This window comes from Myotis nattereri (genome assembly GCF_964212035.1).
Source record: "Myotis nattereri genome assembly, chromosome: 13".
Taxonomy (NCBI): Eukaryota; Metazoa; Chordata; class Mammalia; order Chiroptera; family Vespertilionidae; genus Myotis; species Myotis nattereri.
Window position 1 is genome coordinate 5,291,042 of NC_138088.1, and position 21,531 is coordinate 5,312,572.

Sequence of the window (21,531 nt, forward strand, 5' to 3'; positions counted from 1 at the left end):
GAGGGCACCTGTGCGCGGACCCCGGGCACCACGGCCTGCAGGTTCCCTCAGGCAGGACTCATGCTTGCTGATCGTTCCTGAGCGCCACGTGGTCCGTCGGCGCCTGCCCAGCACGGGCGGGAACACCACGGGCCTCTCCTCTCTTGCAGGAGACATGACCGTCCAGTGCCACTACTGTACTCACTACTCCTCGGCCATCATCGTTGCCTCCTACCTGGTCCGGATGCCGCCCTTTACCCAGGCCTTCTGCTCTCTGCAGGTGAGCTCCCACCCTGACACACACACACACACACACACACACACACACACACACGGCCATGTCTCAGACTCAGAGCTGGACTTGGGTGAGGCGGGGACCCACCTTGACTGGTTTAAATAGCCTGTTCTGGTGGAAGCAGGTGCTCTTTATCAGTTACACTTGCACATCTGCCCAACAGTCTGGCAAGAAGATTATAAAATATAAAAAATGAGAGATATTTGGAGGGAGAACTTACCATAAACAGGTTTTGGTAGAAAAGGAAGAGCAGGAAGCTTAAGGACTTCCTTGAAGGTAGGTGGTCAAAAATTATAAAAATAAACACAAAGAAAGAAGAATGACATCAGAATGCTTAAAGCTATACTGAGTACAAGCCGAGAGGCTTAAAAGGACAAACAAAATATTTGAATACTGAAATGAGCAGCTAAATCAGAGAAAGACACTAATCAACTGCTCACCCATAAAGCAGCAGACCTACAGGCCAGCTCAGGGCTGCCGGATTTTGTAAATAAACCACAGGATGCTCAGGTAAATTTGAATTTCAGAGAAACAGTGATTTATACTAACACCCTGCTGTTTATCTGAAGTGCAAGGGTAGCGTGGCCTCCCGTGATTCACCTGGCCGCCTGGTGGAGCTGGAGGTGGGCAGGTCTGACTGGTGGGCAGGAGGCAATCGCGAGCACAGAGATGGCTTTTTCCATCTTCCCCTCTGCCCTCATCCCTGGGATCCTGCTTCCCAGGCGACCCAGGGCCACAGGCTGACGGGAGAGCCATCGGGTTGCCCTCTGCAGCCGGGAGGCTTGCCGACTCCCCTGAAATCCAGCGCACACCCGAGTGCAGGCGCTGACCTGCCAGGCCTCGCAGGGTCCCCTGGAGAGGAAGGCGGACCGCAATGGGTACAGGCCGGGAACACGCGAGCGGACTTGTTCTGACCGCATAGCTCCCCCAGGGCGGAGCACGGCTGTCCCGGGGCGTGTGTGTTGGGTCTACCCCCCAGCAAGGTCACTCTTGTGGTCACTCGTCTGAGCAAGTCAAGGTCAGCACTAAGCCAGCCCCTGGGTCCTGGGCGGGAAGGCAGGCAAGGTCAGGGTGAGCCTCCTGAGACGTGCTCCTTGCACAGCCCGCCCCTGTGCACAGTGGGCTCGGCTGACGCTGCTCACCTTCTCCCTGGAGATCCACTCAGCTGCTCGCCTTCTCCCTGGAGATCCACTCAGCTGCTCTCCTCCTCCCTGGAGATTCACTCAGCTGCTCTCCTTCTCCCTGGAGATCCACTCAGCTGCTCGCCTCCTCCCTGGAGATTCACTCAGCTGCTCTCCTCCTCCCTGGAGATCCACTCAGCTGCTCGCCTTCTCCCTGGAGATTCACTCAGCTGCTCGCCTTCTCCCTGGAGATTCACTCAGCTGCTCTCCTTCTCCCTGGAGATTCACTCAGCTGCTCGCCTTCTCCCTGGAGATTCACTCAGCTGCTCTCCTCCTCCCTGGAGATTCACTCAGCTGCTCGCCTTCTCCCTGGAGATTCACTCAGCTGCTCTCCTTCTCCCTGGAGATTCACTCAGCTGCTCTCCTTCTCCCTGGAGATTCACTCAGCTGCTCTCCTTCTCCCTGGAGATTCACTCAGCTGCTCGCCTTCTCCCTGGAGATTCACTCAGCTGCTCGCCTCCTCCCTGGAGATTCACTCAGCTGCTCTCCTCCTCCCTGGAGATCCACTCAGCTGCTCGCCTTCTCCCTGGAGATTCACTCAGCTGCTCGCCTTCTCCCTGGAGATTCACTCAGCTGCTCTCCTCCTCCCTGGAGATTCACTCAGCTGCTCGCCTTCTCCCTGGAGATTCACTCAGCTGCTCTCCTTCTCCCTGGAGATTCACTCAGCTGCTCTCCTCCTCCCTGGAGATTCACTCAGCTGCTCGCCTTCTCCCTGGAGATTCACTCAGCTGCTCTCCTTCTCCCTGGAGATTCACTCAGCTGCTCTCCTCCTCCCTGGAGATTCACTCAGCTGCTCGCCTTCTCCCTGGAGATTCACTCAGAAGGGCGTCGCGTCCCCAGCCTTCCTCAGGGCCCAGCATGCTAAGTAAGTTCGGTTGGAGCACAGTGGGTCCTGGAGCTGTGCCCGTGCCAGAAACCCCACCCTGTGCCTATCAATCCAGCATAAATGACGAGCGCTGTTGATGGGGTGACACAGTCTGTACGGCTTTCCATGCGGGGTGCTCTGGGCCTCAGGGTGTCCTCGCCCTGCAGTCTAGTGCACAAAGGCCCTGGCCTGTCACTCAGGGTCTGTCTCCGAAGGGGCGGCAGAGGGAACTAGAAAGGGCAGCCACGGGCGGTTTGCACTTGCCCTGCCGCTCGGAAGATGCAAATCTTCTCCCGGGACTTCACCTCAGGACACGGGCGTGGTTATGCACCAGCTCTGTGCTTTCAGTGCCACCGCTGCAGCCATTGCTCAAGCCTTGTCCCCTTGTGAAGTCTGAGTGATTCCGGTTTTCCGCATTCAAATTGCCTGCTGTGGCGTGCGGCTCTCTGCTGTGCTTCCGCGTTGCTCTCAGCTCCTGCTAACTGGCTCTCCCCGTGGCTCATGACTGGCCCAAGCCCTCGGAACCGGAGGGAGAGCCAGCCACCTTTGCTTTTCCCTAGAGCAGTGATGGCGAACCTATGACACGCGTGTCAGAGGTGACACACAAACTCATTTTTTTTGGTTGATTTTTCTTTGTTAAATGGCATTTAAATATATAAAATAAATATCAAAAATATAAGTCTTTGTTTTACTATGGTTTCAAATATTAAAAAAAATTTCCATATGTGACACGGCACCAGAGTTGTTAGGGTTTTTCAAAATGCTGACATGCCGAGCTCAAAAGGTTCGCCATCACTGCCCTAGAGTGAAAGATGAGGTTTACTCTCCAGGGAAGGGGTGCCCAGGCTCCATCTGGGCACATGCCCGGCTCTCCTTTGAGAGTCCTGGGACTGCACAGACCTCCTTAGGAAGGTCTGGCAGCTCCCTGAACTCGGGCTCTTCCCGGTCCCGCCCTGCCTCCTGGGGGCAGGCCTGTTTCCTGTCAGGAGACCCTGTCTCAGTCTGTGTGCTGCTAGGAGGCCCGCCCTGTTCTCCACAGCAGCCCCAGGGGCCGGGGAGGGGAGAGAGGGAGGGAGTGTGCAGACCCAGGGGCTGAGGGCTCCCTCGTGCCTCTGGGGAGCGGGCAGCGAGTGCCCTGGTTGCAGAGCCAGTGTCCCTGCGAGTGGCCCCCCCAACAGCGCCTGCATTTCCTCTTTCCCAAGCCGCCCTAAGCAGCCTCTGCCTCTTGCCTAAGGCCCTGCAGGAGCCTTCAGTGTGCACAGCTGTGTGCTCTGTGGTGCCCCCGTGTGGCTGGTGCACTGAGCCTGCCCGCTGGCACCAGCCCAGAGGCGTGGCTGGCACGTGGGCCCTCATACGCAGCCCATAAGGCGCATTCTGATTCCCAGGGTCGCTGTGCTCTGTCCCTGTCATGCTTAGATCTCATTATGGGCAGGCCTTAGAATCGATGCCTACCTCTATCACTGCCGTGAGTGTTTTTCTGCCCCAAACCAGTTATTCCAGTGACAGACTTACAGCCGGAGACCTCAGTTATGTGCAGTGGGGCCCGAGCAGGTGACCCTGCAAGCGTGTGACCCAGGCACCACGCAGCTGCTCTGATACCCCATTGCTACAGGAGTGAGACTGCAGGGCTGAGGGCTGAGGGCTGAGGGCTGAGGGCCAGCCTGCAGGAAGCTGCAATTCTCAGACCCTCACCTACCGGAAGAGCCAGTGTCTGAGCACCCGGGCGGGGGGTGGGGGGGAGCACGCCGCTGCTGGGCCACAGCCCAGGGCCCTGCTTCTGCCCCAGTAAGAACCTCACAGACCCGCACTCAGACTCAGCCTGGGCAGGCCAGCGAGCAGCCGGTGCCCCAGCGAGGGCACAGTGGTGCGGCTGCTGTGTTTAATCAGAAGCTGAAATAAAGTGCTGTGTTAATTAAGTCACAGCCGGTGTGAAGTCAGCTGCTACCAGCGGTGGGGAAGGGCTTTTGGAACCACCTGAGGGGAGACGGCTGGTTTTCCTGTAAGACATATGCTCGCTGCAGGCAGAGCTGAGAGCCACGGCGCATGGCCGCCCCGGCTGTCACCTGTGAGCCTCTGGGCCGCTGGGTCTGGGCAGAGATGTGCAGAAAATGAAGGCATAATTCTTACTATTCTGACTCAGGGAGGGCTGTTAGGAAAGGCAGAAGTCATAGAGTCATGCAGGCCGGGGACAGAGTCCTGGCTCTGGAACTTTCTAATTGGAACAGTGTCGAGGAATCGAGCCTCGTTTCTCCCGGCTCCGTAGTCGTGAGGGCGAGGCCCAGCCTGGGGACCGTCTGGCCACCAAAGTGCTCCCCGCAGGCCCTCTCCTCCCACAGGGGAGGCAGCAGGCTTTTCCAGGGCCTTTGAGGGTTTTGCTTGTTGAGTAAAAGGCCATGCCCCACAGGTGGGAAAGCTAATGGCTCCTCTGGAGTCAGCCCATCCTCAGTCAAGAGCAAGGCTGAGAGCTGAACTGGTCCGTAGGCCTCCCAAGGCTGCCATGGGAGCCACAGCTCGGAGCTCAGGGGCCAGCGTGGCCGGGTTTTCTGAGAAGCCCACAGAAAGCTGAGCCGTGTCTCAGCTGCGAAACCGCGGACGCAGGAGCACGTTCCATCCCAACCCGACCCTCCCTCTTTCCCACACTCCACCTGCCGCTGCAACAGCCTCCACATCCCTCCTCCTCTTGGAGCCTCTGGTCACCTCCCCGTGACACTGAGGTTGTCCCACACCCAGGATCGCTTCCCAGGGTCCCTACTCGGTCACAGGACAGGGGCTCAGGGCTGGGCTCATCCCACACCCCTTCCTGTGGGCCTGGCACAGCACGAGGTACATCACGCACATGGGCATACACACACACACTAACACACTTTACACTCACCGCACACTGACACACACCCACACACACACACACACACACACTCACATTCTCACTCACCCACACTCACCCACACTTACAGCCACCACAGTCATCCAGGTGTGCAGAGGAGACTATGGGAGGTTAAAGGGATTAAGAAACTCACTCCAGTTCACACTGCGAGTGGATGCTAAGATTCCCACCCAAGTTGTCGGGGTTCCAAAGCTAAGGTGCTTCCGCCCACACTGCCTCTGATGGCAGAGGATAGCGGTGTTAGCTCAGCTGCTGGGCCCCCAGGCCCTGTAGTGAGCGTTCACATGGCACACTTCCTGTCAAGAGACGGTGTCGGCCTGCGCTACAGCCGGTGCCGGTACCTAGGTGTGGGGAGGTTGGTTTCAGGCAGTGCCCCCTGGAAGGAGCATGGCCTTCCAGCACATGTTATCACAGTATCTGCGAGTGTCCGTGAGCGCGTGCAGGTGCTGAGATTGCTGGGCCTGTGGGTGAAGAATGGATTGTGTTTGTGGTAAGTTTCCTGCCCACATTGGACTGGGGTTTGAGAATGCCGCGATCGGAGGCTCGGCAGTGACGGTGCACACTGATGCCGCAGGCAGAGCAGTTTATTAGCGAGCGCGCCTTCGAAGTGTTTCCTTCGCAAGTAACAGACCTTCCTTAGGGATGTCCCTCTGATTTTAACTCTGTCAACATTCAGCAGCAGACTGTCAGTCACATCTTCCATCACTGTGCTGTTAATTTTGATTCATCTAAAAATTAGCGTGTAGCGTGTAGCGTGTGGGTGAGTGAGAATGTGAGTGTGGGTGAGTGTAGGAAAATCTAGTGCCTCTTAAAGTATTTTGATTGAGGAAGGATACCTAGGGTCACATTCTTTTTTTAAGTTGAATTTATTGGGGTGACATTGGTTAATAAAATTACATAGGTTTCAGGCGTACAGTTCTACAGACAAGTCCGGTCTCCGTCCATCACCATTTCGCCCCTTCCCCCTCTCCTACCTTCCCCACCCCCTTTCCCTCTGGTAATCACCATGCTGTTGTCTGTGTCTAAGAGTTTCTTTTTTTGGCTTAATCCTTTCACTTTTTTCACTCATCCTCCCAACCCCTCTCCCCTCTGACAGCTGTGAGTCTGTTCTCTGTATCCATGAGTCTGTTTCTATTTGTTTGTTAGTTTATTTTGTTCATTGGATTCCAAATGTAAGTGAAATCATGTAATATCTGTCTTTCTCTGATTGACATTTCTCTTAGCATAATGCTCTACAGGTCCATTTATGTTGTCACAAAGGATAAGATTTCTTTTATTACAGCTGCATAGTATTCCATTGTGCAAATGTACCACAGCTTTTTCATCCACTCATCTACTGATGGGCACTTGGGCTGCTTCCAAATCTTGGCTATTGTAAATAACACTGCAAGGAACATAGGGGTGCATACATTCTTTGGAATCAGTGTTTTAGTGTTTTTCAGATAAATTCGCAGAAGTGGAATTGCTAGGTCATAGGGCAGTTCCATTTTTAATTTTTTGAGGAAGCTTCATACTATTTTCCATGGTGGCTGCTCCAGTCTGCATTCCCACCGGCAGTGCAAAAGGTTCTCTTTCCTCCACATCCTCATCAGCAACAGCCGTTCTGCCAGGTGGGAGGTAATAGTTGGCTGTGGTCTTCATTTGCATTTCTCTGATGAGTAGTGATGTTGACTGTCTTTTCATATGTCTATTAGTTATCAGTCTATCCTCTTTGAGGAAGTGTTTATTCAGGTCCTTTGCCCATTTTTTTAATTGGATTTCTTTTTGGTGTTGAGTTGTCTGAGTACTTTATAAATGTTGGATGTCAATGCCATATCAGATGTATCTTTGGTGAATATGTTCTCCCATTCAGTGGGTTGTCTTTTCATTTTGTTGATGGTTTCCTTTGCTGTGCAACAACTTTTAAGTTGCATGTAGTCCCATTTGTTTATTTTTTTTTTCTTATGCTTCCCTGGCACAAGGAGATATGTGAGAAAAAAATAATGCTATAAGAAATGTCTGAGATTTCCCTGTTTCCTTATAGGATTTTTATGGTTTCTAATCTACTAGTTAAGTCTTTAATCCACTTTGAGTTTATTCTTATATATGGTATAAGAAGGTGGCCTACTTCTGAGCCCTTAAATATTCAAAATATCTTTCTGGAGTCTTTACATATGAGCAATATCATAGCCGGGCACACATCCAACCCAAAGCCCATGACCTTTGCCTCAGAACCCCCAGCCTCAGCCCCTCGCCTTCTGATTCAGTGTCACCTGGGAAAGTCCGCTGCGAAGAGCAGGCTGCTCCTTCGTTGCAGGTAACGATCTTGCTGTCCCTTTGTGTTCTGTGAGGACACACAGGCTCCACTGCTCCCGATGACCAAGTGCATCTACAGAACAGCGTTGGGAGCAGATCCTGGCTCAGCAGTTCTCTCTCATCACTTCGCTTCCATCACATCTCTAGACTGAGTTTTGTTGTTCTATGTTATTTCGCTTGGGACTTTCCTCATGAAAAGGCACTTTTAAACCTTAATTGCGGCCCTGTGCCTCATTCTTTCTCTCTCCTTTATCCTTCTACCTTCTCCTCCTTTTTTCCTCCTTCCTTTCCTGAGGCAAGACCCCTGGGCCTCCTGCTGGCAGCCTCGGGCTTGTCAGCCGCAGACCCCCACTCCACACGGCAGCTCCTTCTCCGGGGCTCTGGCTGGTGCGGCTCTTGTATTGCAGGAGTGAGAAAGCCCATTAATTTTGAAACAAATGTATGCAAATACATTTATTAATATAGGAAATAGGAAAATCAGTTATTGCTTCCTTTATAAATAATACAGGCTTAAGTTTTAAAGATATTACTTTTGCTAAAATGCATTAGACAGCTGTGAAAAAATAACATTTTTCTTTGTGGTAATATCTTTAACCAGATTTGTAGCACTAACAGTATTTCCTATGTATATATTATTTTTATTTAATACAGGTAATCTTTTTATTACCAAATCCTATTGCTTCTCGGGAGGTTACCATCAGCTCTCATAAAGGCTGCACCAGGAGAGCGGGCGGGGAGGGGCCTCCGTCTCCCGCGCCGAGGGCTGGGGCTGCAGATCCAACACACAAATACTCTACGATGCCTTTCAGGGAGCCGCTCGGAGGTGCAGCCTATTTAAAAACACTCTCCCCGCTTTTGTTTCCATTTCTATTTGACTCAAGCGGTGGACGCAGCCTCTAGTTTCACCCGAGGGCACAGTGACCTTGGAGGAAGGCCCATCTGTAAGCGTCCCGCGGCCCGTGTCCTGCTGGGTCGGAGCAGCGGGGGCAGCGGGGTCTCTCGGTGTCCCTGCCCCTGTGCAGGGTGACCCGCCGATCTCACGGGATCCTCACAACTGACTCGGAAAGTTGACCAGCAGCCCGATGCCCAGGTTGGCACCTCGGGAGTGTGTGCCAGGCCCCGGGTTCCCAGTGAGCCCAACCAGACAGAGCAGGGCCTTTGACAATGCGACCAGGCTCTGACCCGGTGCGGCCACCCACTGCTGTGTCAGGACCGGCTGAGCCTGCTTTCTGGTCCGCGGGTGAAAGTGCCGCTTCTCTCGGGTGCCAGTGCCTGCCGCAGTGTTTTGGAGCTGCGTGCAGTGCCCGCCGCTGGCCGACGGGCCGAGACAAGGCCTGCCTCCTCGACCCTCATCCACATGCAGCTGCCCCATTTCACTTAGGTATACAGGGGGGGACATCGGGTTACGCTTGTTCATATGAAAAAATAATACAATCATTAATAAGTAATAATACAGGAATAAACTGTTCCGCATACTCACTACTGTAAACCTCCTTTGCCCGCCCTGTATGCTGCCAGGAAACCTCAGCCCGCTGGAAAGCGAGGCAGTGGAGGGCGGGGAGGAACAAGGGGGGCCGACTGTGTGGTTCTGCCCCCTTGTTCCTGGCGCCCCTCTGCCCGCAGCGCCTCCATTCCTCCAACGGGGGCCTCTCTGCCGCCTCTGAGCCCCAAGGCCATGTGATGAGTGAGAAGAACAGGGAATCGAAAAACTGCCCTAAGCTTCACCTGGTCCAGGAGAAGCTGCCAAGCTCAGGCGTGCCTGCAGCCACCGGTGGACGCGGTCCCTGAAGCAAGGCGCCTTGGCTGGGCTGCAGTCCTCTTCTCATACACAGCGGCCATCCCTTAAAGGCCGCTGTGCCTCCAGCCTCCACCCAGGCTGCTCCCCCTCTCGGCTGCTATGTTCCATGTCGCCATGCTAGGCCGATGGCCTGAACTGACTTGCTTCCCCCCCACAATCCCCCCGGTTCTTGTCCTGTAGTTAGCACGTGGCCGTCTTCTCCATCCCTGGGCGTGTGGACTCTCCAGGGTCCACTTGTCCACAAAACCAACCCTGACCGCACGTAGCCTGTCTGAGCCGCGCTCCGTCCTGCAATTGGCTCTTTGGACCCTGTCTTTGCGCCCAATTCAGAGCTGGCCCTCAGCAAAGGCGGGGAGCAGTCAGACACATGGCCGTGGCCTCCTCTCTGGTCTGCCCCTTGATTCCAGTTGTCATTCATGCCTCCTCTGTGGAAGCTCCCAGCGCAGCCAGAGAACGTGGAGGGAATAGGTGCGTGAGGAGCCATCGCACGCATCGCGGACTAGGCCTGAGCATGCGTGGGGGCATGAGTGACAGTTCCAGTGGCAGCCCGCGTCTCAGCCACAGATGGACAGATGGAGGCCCACAAGGCGGTGCCGCACGGCCGGGTTCTCACCGTGTGCAGCTCTTCATGCCGCTCTTTTCCTCGCAGGGCGGGAGCTTCGATGTGGCAGACAGAATGTTCCACAGCGTGAAGGGCGCATGGGAGTCGGCCTCCAGAGAGAACATGAGTGACGTGCGGGAGCTGACCCCGGAGTTCTTCTTCCTGCCCGAGTTCCTCACCAACTGCAACGCCGTGGAGTTCGGTGAGCGGAGGCCTGGGAGGCGGCGGCTCTTCCCCACAGCTCAGGGCTGTCACCATCTTTGCTGAGCAGCACAGCCCACAGCCCCATCTGCGTGGATCAGCGTCCTGGACAGCACAGTGTTACACCCTGACTCCTAGTCCAGTTTGTGCTCCCATTTACCAAAGCCCTGCTGTGTCTCACCCCCTCAGGCTGCATGCAGGACGGGACGGCACTGGGGGACGTGCAGCTCCCTCCCTGGGCGGATGGGGACCCTGGAAAATTCATCAGCCTGCACAGACAGGTGAGTTGAGCAGGGTCATGCCACAGTCCCAGAACCCTGTGTGAAGACCTCAGCACCCCTCGGTCTCCAGGGAGACTTCCTGGGTCCTTGGGGGGCTCGCCATGAGTGCTTCTGAGACCCTTTTGTCCAGAGAGCTCCTGCCCCGTTGGCCAGAGGATGCTTGGGCCTGAGGCTTCGGAGAGCTCCAGGAGGCTTTGTCCTCCTGCCGTTTTCCTCGGGGGTCACCGGGGAAGCAAGTTCAGATTCCTGGATGCCCTGGAGGGCAAGTCAGTGTCTTCAGCAGCCCTGCAGGAAGGGCCACAGCCTGGGCCAAACTTCTCAGGATAATTCAGAGAGGGGAGGCCCCGGAGGCCTCCGCTGGCCAGAGGATTCACCAGGCCTGGGAGGACTTGGCTTTTTACCCAGAGAGGCTGATGGGGGAAGGGCAGAGGCCATTTATGCTGGGTTAGCGTCAACACATGGAGAAATGTTCAACATCAGTCGTCGGGGAAGCATACGTGAAACCTGCAATGGGATGCCCACACACTCACAAGAATGGCTAAAAGGTAAAACACAGATAAAACCAGGAGTAGGCAAGAGCGTGGAGCAACCAGAATCCATCGTGCGTTGCTGACAGGAAAAGTGAAGTAGTGCAGCCAGCTTGAAGAACACCGTGGCCATTTCTTAGAAAGGCGAGGTGCATTTGCTACAGCAATTCTCCTTGTGACTCTTTGCCCAAGAGAAGTGAAAATGTGTCCACAGGAAGTATGTACATGAGACTTCATCCCTTTTACCCACACTAGTGAGAAACCGAACCTCACTAGTGTTTAGTGTTTATCAACTGGTAGAGGATCAACAAGTAGTAAACCTGGAGGGTGGTTCCCTGGAGGCCCCTTGGAGCCTGCCTAGGGTGGCAGCCTTTTCTTCAGTGGCGCTTGTCAAAAACAATCAGAAACAATGGACACTGTGGCTGAAAGGCAGTAGATACTAACCAGCAAACGATATTGTGGCTAACTACAAAGCTTAAATGGGGAATGAGCTGTTTCTAGGAGGCCTTGAAAGAGTTAGAAATATCCCTGGGAACCTAGAAGGACACACATTGCAGGGCTGTTTTCATGCACAAGGTTGTGCTCCTGCTCAGGAAAGACCCACAATGGCCCTAGCTCTCACTTCCGGCTGACATCCAGGCTCAGTGCAAGTGAAGGGAAAGGCAGAGTTTGTCATTGTCTGGCTGAACATTGAAACCACTCCCTAACACTCAGAGAGAACCCCTTGCCCTAGCTGGTTCGGCTCAGTGGATAGAGCGTTGGCCATGGACCAAAGAGTCCCAGGTTTGATTCTGCTCAAGGGCATGTACCTCGCTTGCAGGCTAAATCTCTTGCCCCAGGTTGGGCACCTGCAGGAGGCGATCAATAGCTGTGTCAGTCTCACATTGATATTTCTCTCTGTGTGTCATGTGTCTCTCTCCCTTCCTTCCACTCTCTCTAAAAATCAATGGGAAAATATCCCCTGTGAGGATTAACCAGAGGGGGGAGGGGGCTTGTCAGACTGAGACCTACTGGTTTCGAGTATTTAAAGAAATCTTCATCCACTTATTAGCTGACATTAAGCTAACAGAGCAGAGCCTTCAGTGGCCACACACAACAAACATACAGATGTCATAGAACTGGTTCAGAAAGGTCACTGAACAAACAACCCAACAACAGCACCAACCACAAGTCCCAGGAGAGGGGAGAGTGATTTCCAGAATCGCCACACATATTATTTAAAGACTCAATGTTCTGTAAGGCATGCCAAGTGAAAGGAAGTATGGGCCACACGAAGGTGGGGGTGAAGCAGTCAACAGAACTACACTGAAGCAAGCCCAAACTTACTAGACAGAGACATTGCATCAGCTATTGCAAATATGTTCCAAGAACTAATAAAGCCATGTCTAAAGAATTAAGGGGCAGTGTGATAAATACGACTCACCCACAGAGAAGATCAATAAAGAGATAAAAGTGTAGAAAGGAGGCAAATAGAAATTGTGAAGTTGAAAATGAACTAAAATGAAAAATTCAGTAGAGGAAATTAATAGCAGGTTTGAGCAGACATAAGAATCAGCAAACTTTAATTATAAATCAATTAAAAATATCAAGTCTAAGAAAAAAGAAAGAAAAATTAATGAAGAAAAATAAACAGAGCCTAGAGACCTGTATAATGCCATCAAGTATATTAACGTACACATAGGGAACTACCAACAGGAAAGGAGAGAGAGGGGTAGAAAGAATATTTGAAATAATAATGTCCAAAAATATCCCAAATTTATGCAATGCGTTAATTTATATATCCAAGACACTCAAGAAACTCCATGAAGGATAAACTCAAAGATATCCACACTCAGACACAACATAAACTGCCCATGATAAAGTCAAGGGAACCCAGGCTGGGGATGGAGCAGGTTCAAGTTACACTCACCTCCTCCCAGGGCCACATGGGAATTGCAATCCTATATAATAAAGAGGGAATATGCAAACTGACCGTCACTCCACCACAAAGATGGCTGTGCCCACAGGAGAGACGGGGTTTCCGTAACACAAGATGGCTGCACCCACAGTTGAGGCCAAGTTCCCGTAATGAACCTTAATGAGCAATCAGCAGGGACCTGAGGCTGCTCCCCATCCAACATACCCCTCCCTGTGGGGCTTGACAGGGGACCTCAGGCCACTCCCCCTGCCCTGGTGCCAGGCCAAGGACCTCAGGCCATGCCCCTTGCCTGGCGGGACTTGACGGGGGACCTCAGGACACACCCCCTGCCCCAGCACCAGGCCAGGGGACCTGAAGCCGCACCCCCCACCCGGCAGGGCTTGACAGGGAACCTCAAGGTGCGATCCCCACCCAGTAGGGCTTGATGGGGGACCTCAAGCCATGCCCTCCGCACCGGCACCAGGCCGGGGGACCTCAGACCATGCCCCCAGCCTGTCAGGGCTTGACAGGGGACCTTAGGCCATGCCCCCCATCTGGTGGGGCTTGACAGGACCTCATGGTGCACCCACTGGCCCAGGATGGAGGACCTCAGGCCATGTCCCCCCACCCTGGTGCTGGGCCAGGGGACCTCAAGCTACGAACCCTGCCTGGTAGGGCTTGGTGGGGGAATCTCAGGCCAAATCCCCCACCTGGCGGGGCTTGACGGGGGACCTCAAGGTGTGCCCCCTGGCCTGGCCTGGGCTGGGGGACCTCAGGCTGTGCCCCCCACCTGGCGCCGGGCCAGGGGACCTGAGGCTGCGACCCTGCTCTGCGGGGCTTAACAAGGGTGGAACCAGCCAGGTCTGGATCTAGCCCAATGGCGGTGGGGCCAGCTGGGTCTTTTCGAGGCGCACGTGGGTGGGCAGGGACTTGACTCAAGGTCCCGTGATGTGCCCCAGACTCTAACAGGAGGGAGATTTTCATATACATTTTACTAATTTTCTTTCATCTCTGACACTTCTATTATAGAGAAATGGCAAATAGCAATATTAAAATATTTCCTCTAATTAACCTCCCTTTAATGTGAATGAATTTCCTACATCAGGCCACTAGTTAAATTTTAAAAGAATCAACCTGAATAGCCAACTAAAGACCAACTGACTAGAAGACTTACAAAAGAAGTCACATCTAGACTGGTAGGTAGGGTGGTGCTTCCCAAGCAGACTGTCTCTAGATGGGACCTGCGCTTCACCCCTCAGGAGCAGCTCCCACTGGGAGCCAGCATGTCACATCTGCCTGCACCACAAGGGACACCTGACAGGAAGCAGAAAGGATTTAACAAGGGCGCCCAGGCCTGCTCAACCCTTCTTGGGTGCAGCCCCTGGATGGTGCTGACTCAGAGTAGGGCACCCAGGTGGGCAGTATTTCTCAACAGCTGCCACACAGGAGCAAGAGAAGCCATGGGGCAGTGCTTGCATATCCCCGTTCACCCGAGAGGTGGTACTGTGTCTGCTGAGCCGAGGCCAAGATCTGCCATCTCTCTCAATGACTTTAGCCCAGCCTTGGGCAAACTACGGCCCGCGGGCAGGATCCGGCCCATTTGAAATGAATAAAACTATTGAAAAAAAAGACCATACCCTTTTATGTAATGATGTTTACTTTGAATTTATATTAGTTCACACAAACACTCCATCCATGCTTTTGTTCCTGCCCTCCGGTCCAGTTTAAGAACCCACTGTGGCCCTCGAGTCAAAAAGTTTGCCCACCCCTGCTTTAGCCTCTCGCCTCTCAGTACCTTAAGCTTCACTCTCCACAACTTTTACCTCCATTTGACCTAAAGCCACCCTCTCCCATAGGCACACGTAACCCAAATGTAACTGCTCTGTCTTCAAAATCACTCACTCAAACATCCCAGTTGGTAAAAGCCACATCCTCACCTTGCTGGTACTTAACTACTTTCTACAATTATCCTCCCAGCCCCCCCAACAACCTCCCCCCCAGTGCAGACAGTCCCTATGCTAATCCTGTCTGCTTCCTGTCAGGTGTCACCCTGGTGGCAGGCAAATGTGCTGAGAGCGGTGAAGTGTCCGTCCCAGGTGGAGACTGTAAGCATAGAGACAGGCTCGGTGGCCGAGTCTGGAACATCTGTCCTCCTGCCTGGGGACAGAGAGAGAGCCTGCAAATGGACAGAATGTGCCTCAAGGCCTCGCACTCGCCCTGTAGGTGCAAGGGTGAGCTGCTCTTGCTGCCGCTTGCCCTGGGCTGCACGGAGCACCCCCATCAGGAGAGCTCATGCTCCCGGGGGCTGCGCTGCACCGCAGAGGCAGATTCTGGCCTTTCCTTCCAGGAATGACTTGGGAAGGCCCAGACCAGTCAGTAATCCTAGAACTTGAGTGAAGTGGAATCTGCTCAGCGAGGCAGGATACCCCTGTGGAGTTCTGAGGTCTCAGGGATGGGGGCTGGGACAGTAGTTTCAAAAACCACATATGAGCCTGCCCAGAAACGGAGTGATCATTCCTGCCAGCGAAAGGGGGTGCTCATGGGCAGACAACACACGTAAACCCCAAGCCGTGCTCGGTACCTGGTACCTGGTGGGTGATCATGGCAGCTGATACCACGTGGAGATCACTGTGCACCAGGCAGGGGCACACACTCCTCTGCACGGACCCACTGAGAAGGCACGATCACCGTCCCCGTTTTACAGACGAGGAAACTGGGGGACAGAGGCGTTAGGGAGCGTGACCCGCAGTGCTGGCTCCTGTCCTCCTTGAGTGTGTCCTCCGCCCTGCAGGGCCTGGCCTCAGCCTCCCAGCGCTCCGTCCGTCAGCGCGCCCTTCCTCCTGGGTCAGATCGCAGCGGGCCTCTTCCGTTTGGCGCTCGCTCTCAGGCCAGCTCCACAGGGAGGTTCTGGTCCTCAGGGCTACTTTCCGGTGTAGATGAGTAGGTGGTGGGAACAGCCAGCTCTTTACAGCAGCTGGAGGCAGGAGTCGGGTGGTTCGTGGGTGGCCTGCACGTCTGCCCACTGAGAAGTCGTCAAGTCCAGGGGGGCATCCCCCACTTCCTGTGAGAGCCAGCGTCCTGCACCCCGAACCTGCGCCGTCCTGGTCTGTGCAGTGAGCACATGAGCCTCTGGGAGGCCTGCGTTTTCCATGCTCTTTGGGCTTTGCTTCCAGGCTTTGGAAAGTGACTTCGTCAGTGCCAACCTCCACCACTGGATAGACCTCATTTTCGGGTACAAGCAGCAGGGGTCGGCCGCAGTGGAGGCGGTGAACACCTTCCACCCCTACTTCTATGGAGACAAAGTGGACCTCGGCAGCATTGGGGACCCCCTGATCAGGAACACCATCCTGGGGTTTGTCAGCAACTTTGGGCAGGTGCCCAAACAGGTACGGCATGCCCTGTCCTTCGTCTTCCTTTGTCAAATAAGTGTGCACAGCGCTGGGGGGGAGAGGACTTTTCTCCTGGGATGGGAGCGACGAGAGGACAAGAGGACCAGACAGGCAGGTGGTCTCCGATCACCCTCCTGTGCCTTCAGCGTCAAGGCTGGCCCTCAGTGGCATGGACGATGAAGGTGATGGCAGTGTTAATGCTAATGTGAAGGCTACATTCAGCTCCGATGCATCTGAGGGCACCCTGATAGACCCACAGGACTTAATTCTTTATGTGCATCTGCCCCTAGAGCGGTTGTGAAGATCCAATGAGTGAAGGCGTCAAGGGCTCAGACGTCCCTGAGATATGGTTAGCACTCAACGGTGTTACTCATTAGTGTGGTGGCCTCACGGAATTCTTTCATAAGCTCCGTGTAAGGAGCCATTCTTCCACAGAGGTGGACACGGAGACTCAGAGGCTAAATAAGTTGCCTGCAATGGCACCATGAGCAGGTGACAGAGGGAGCGCTCTGGCTTCACCTGGCTGCTCCAGAACCCAGGTCGCACGGCCCCTGTGAGAGGCACCTCAGCCTGCCCCGGGCCCTGGTGGGGCTGCAAGGTCTCACGTGGGCCTGTGCCCCGCTGGCCCCACCCCTCAGGACAGTCTGGGGCAGTGTGGGCTTGCATCAGGTGGGCACCCAATGAATGGCGTGCGGGAGAGGGAAATAGTTGTTTACGTGATGCTCGCTCTCTGGGTTTCCGCTCCAGTTCAGTGTGGAGAAATCTCACCCCTGAGCACTGCCACCTGGGCTCAGAAGCCTGGCCCCCAGGCCGGCCCGCCCGGGCAGTCAGAGGTCGCCCTGAGGACGGAATGCACAAGACCGCCAATTCCAGGACCATCCTGGGAGCGCCTGCCTCGCAGGAGAGCTGGACAGGCTCCTCTCAGTTAATGTGAAACGAATGAGCTCTCTCCTGCCTGGTCATGGGGACAGGCTTGTGTTTGCTCGGCTCCTGGTGAGGCGTGTGGAAGGCCCAAGGGGGCCTTGGACAGCGGGACGGCTGGCGCACCCAAATGCGGTTCTCAGGGAAGGCTTGCGGGAAGGAGGGCCTCTCAGGAGAGAAGCATAGGTAGCCTGATTTTATTTCTTTCATTTAAAAATTAGAATAATACAGATAAAGCAATGAAATAATTCAAAATAGCAGTCGCCCCCACCTGTGCTCTGTGTTATATACTCATAGGCCTTGATCACAAGGAAAGTGTGTTCACGTTAGTGATCGTGGAGTCCACACACTTTCAGATTCTGAGTTTACTTAATGGCATTTTATAGAGCTTGTACAAATATTTCTAAGTAATTAGCGGAATTAGGATTCCTCATGCGGTCCCCCCTGAAGACTGCGCACTGTCCCACCCAGAGGGCACCTGCTGACGCGTGCCAGGGCCACGCTGGTGGCTCTGCTGGGCAGGGAGGAGTTCCATAGTCAATGTTCACATCACATCACCTCTGGTTTCTGCCTCTGCACCACCCACCCAGCCCTACAAGGTAGCTCAGCACCTGAGGGAGGACTTAGCAGAGCCGGGGCCAAGGCTGCTCTGAGGCCCAGTGGCCCACTGAGCCCCACCTGTGCCCAGGCGCCCCTCTGAGGTCAGCCCCTACCTCAGCCCTGGCACTGGGCATCCTGGCACCCAGCAGGAACTCGGGCACGGAGGGCAAGGTGGCGGGCTGGCGCTGGCCTCGGCCGCACCCCATGCCAGTGAGGATTCTGCAAGCAGCGAGCCTTTGCCCTTCCTGCTTTGCCTGCTTATGCCAAAAGGTTAGCATTGGGGACAATTGGACAATAGAAATCCAAGAAAAAGAAATAAGAACGTCCACTAGTGAGGTCTGCCTGTGCTCTTTGAAATCCTCGACCTCCTGATGCCAGGAAGGTGTGCTGCCCAGAGTGTCAGGGGAGGGAACCCACGGGAATTGCTCCAGCAGATGGGGAGGGTGTGGTCTGGAGGGGAAAGGGCCCTTCTGGCCCTGGGTGGAGAGGCAGCTCCGGGGCAGGATGCCCAGTGAGCTCATCCTTGTCCCAGGCAGCCTGGGGAGCAGACAGCCCGCAGCCAGTGGCGCTGTGCCCGCCAGTCCTGCACTGTGGCCTTGAGAGGAACCGCTGCTCGGACGGCAAGCCCCTCGTCTTAGCGTCGCAGGGCTCAGGCAGGTGCTTCTGTTTATGCTGATGATGCCCCTGAGCGTAGGGCCCGGCCAGGCGCACGGAGCAGAGGCGCGGCTGCTACTTGACGTGTCCAGCTTTTCCTCTGGCGTCGGCCCTAACGTTCTGTCCCCGTGTCTCCAGCTCTTCACCAAACCCCACCCAGCCCGGACGGTGGCAGGAAAGCCCTCACCTGGAAAGGATGTCACACCTTCGAGCCTGCCGGGCCACCCACAGCCCTTTCCCTGCAGCCTGCAGTCCCTGCGGCCCTCCCAGGTCACTGTCAAAGGTGAGCACGGGCCCTGCTTGCTTTGGTTCTGGTTCCACAGTTGTCCCTTCAGGACCAGCTCCTCTGGGGCTCAGGGCACAGACGGGGGCTCCGTCTGACTGAGTCTGGGGTCAAAGCAGGAACCTGGGGAGGCGTCTGCTCGGAGAGGAACTCTGTCCAAGATGAGCTCCATCAGACCAGTCTGTCCATGTGTGTGTCTGTCTGAGACACCCCCTCACTCATGTACACACACACTCCCCTCTACTCTTTAATGTACACACACACACCGCTCTCTCTCTTTCTTGTGCACACACACACACACATTTCTCTCTTTCATGTATACACACACCCCTCTCTCTCTTTCATGTAGACACACACCCCTCTCTCCCTTTCATGTACACACACACACTCCCTTCTTTCTCTTTCATGTGCACACACACATACAACCCTCTCTCTCTTTCATGCATACACACACCCCTCTCTCTCTTTCATGTACACACACACCCCTCTCTCTCTTTCATGTACACACACACTCCCTTCTTTCTCTTTCATGTGCACACACACATACAACCCTCTCTCTCTTTCATGCATACATACACCCCTCTCTCTCTTTCATGTACACACACACCCCTCTCTCTCTTTCATGTACACACACACCCCTCTCTCTCTTTCATGTACACACACACTCCCTTCTTTCTCTTTCATGTGCACACACACATACAACCCTCTCTCTCTTTCATGCATACACACACCCCTCTCTCTCTTTCATGTACACACACACCCCTCTCTCTCTTTCATGTACACACACACCCTCTCTCTCTTTCATGTACACACACACATACCCTCTCTCTCTTTCATGTACACACACACATACCCTCTGTCTCTTTCATGTACACACACACTCCCTTCTTTCTCTTTCATGTACACACACAATCCCTTCTTTCTCTTTCATGTACACGCACACACACACCCTCTCTCTCTTTCATGTACACACACCCCTCTCTCTCACTCATGTACACACACACCCCTCTCTCTCTTTCATGTACACGCACACTCCCTTCTTTCTCTTTCATGTACACGCACACACACACCCTCTCTCTCTTTCATGTACACACACACATACCCTCTCTCTCTTTCATGTACACACACACTCCCTTCTTTCTCTTTCATGTACACACACAATCCCTTCTTTCTCTTTCATGTACACGCACACACACACCCTCTCTCTCTTTCATGTACACACACCCCTCTCTCTCACTCATGTACACACACCCCTCTCTCTCACTCATGTACACACACCCCTCTCTCTCACTCATGTACACACACCCCTCTCTCTCACTCATGTACACACACCCCTCTCTCTCTTTCATGTACACACACACACACCCTTCTTTCTCTTTCATGTACACACATACCCTTTCTTTCTTTCATGTACACACATACCCCTCTCTCTCTTTCACGTACACACACACACACCCTCTGTCTCTTTCATGTACACACATACCCTTTCTTTCTTTCATGTACACACACACACACACACACTCCCTTCTTTCTCTTTCATTTACACACACCCCTCTCTCTCTTTCATGTACACACACACACTCCCTTCTTTCTCTTTCATGTGCACACACCCCTCTCTCTCACTCATGTACACACACCCCTCTCTCTCACTCATGTACACACACCCCTCTCTCTCACTCATGTACACACACCCCTCTCTCTCACTCATGTACACACACCCCTCTCTCTCACTCATGTACACACACCCCTCTCTCTCTTTCATGTACACACACACACACACACACACACACCCTCTGTCTTCCTCTCACACACACATACCCTCCTCGCTTTCAGAGCTGAGTGGGGAGGCCCCAGGTTTCCCAAGGGAGGTTTGCAGCCTCCTGGCCTGGTACCTGCAGTCATCGCTACTCCTGGCACCAGGTGGGCCTGCAGCCCATTAACAGGATGACGTGCTGGGCCTGATGGCCTGGGTTCCAGCCCATCACTTCCTAGAGAAGCTATGTATGAAGTCTGATGTCTGTGCCCCTCGGGACATGCACTGACCTGGGAAATACCACTGCATGGAACATTCTGATCCCGGGGAGTACGTGTGTGTGTGTGTGTGTGTGTGTGTGTGTGTACATGATAGAGAAAGGGGTGTGTGTGTACATGAAAGAGAGAGAGGGGTGTGTGTGTGTGTGTGTACATGGTAGAGAAAGGGGTGTGTGTGTACATGAAAGAGAGAGAGGGGTGTGTGTATACATGAAAGAGAGAAGGGTGTGTGTGTGTGTGTGTACATGGTAGAGAAAGGGGTGTGTGTGTACATGAAAGAGAGAGAGGGGTGTGTGTATACATGAAAGAGAGAAGGGTGTGTGTGTGTGTGTGTACATGATAGAGAAAGGGGTGTGTGTGTACATGAAAGAGAGGGTCGTGTGTGTGTACGTGTGTATGTGTACATGAAAGAGAGGGTGTGAATGTACATGAAAGAGAGAGAGGGGTGTGTGTGTGTGTGTGTGTGTGTGTGTGTGTGTGTGTGTGTATGTGTTTATATTGTAGTTTTTCCATTTGAAGTCCCAGAACAGTGTGCTTGCACACCCATCCCTGCTAGATCTGGTGCCTGGGAAGGTAGGTAGGACAGAACCCCAAGGCTCCTATGGCTTTGTGTCATATGCCCCCCAGCCATGGCCACTCCTTCCCTGCTGTCATCCCTGAAGAGACACTGACAACCTGCAGGGCCACCCACAGCCCTTTTCCTGCATGGCCACACACTGAGCTCATTGGCTTAGTCAGGGCGGAACTGGTCAGGGGACACCCTCAGGCCAGGGAACAGCCTCAGGCCAGGCAACAGCCTCGGGCCACGGGATAGCCTCAGGCTAGCAGACAGCCTCGGGCCAGAGAACA

At 54.1% G+C, this 21,531-nt stretch overlaps 1 protein-coding gene across 1 annotated transcript in view; it reads left to right on the forward strand.

The window, feature by feature from the left end:
• The window catches only part of WDFY4 (WDFY family member 4), a gene marked incomplete at its 5' end in the record, with an annotated part of 233,527 nt that overhangs the window by 198,323 nt on the left and 13,673 nt on the right, over positions 1–21,531 (forward strand). The window contains 5 exons of the mRNA XM_081104486.1: positions 150–259; positions 9,947–10,100; positions 10,289–10,380; positions 15,978–16,190; positions 18,507–18,651. Of these exons, the coding sequence (XP_080960612.1) occupies positions 150–259; positions 9,947–10,100; positions 10,289–10,380; positions 15,978–16,190; positions 18,507–18,651 (714 nt within the window). The remainder of the gene's footprint in view (positions 1–149; positions 260–9,946; positions 10,101–10,288; positions 10,381–15,977; positions 16,191–18,506; positions 18,652–21,531) is intronic.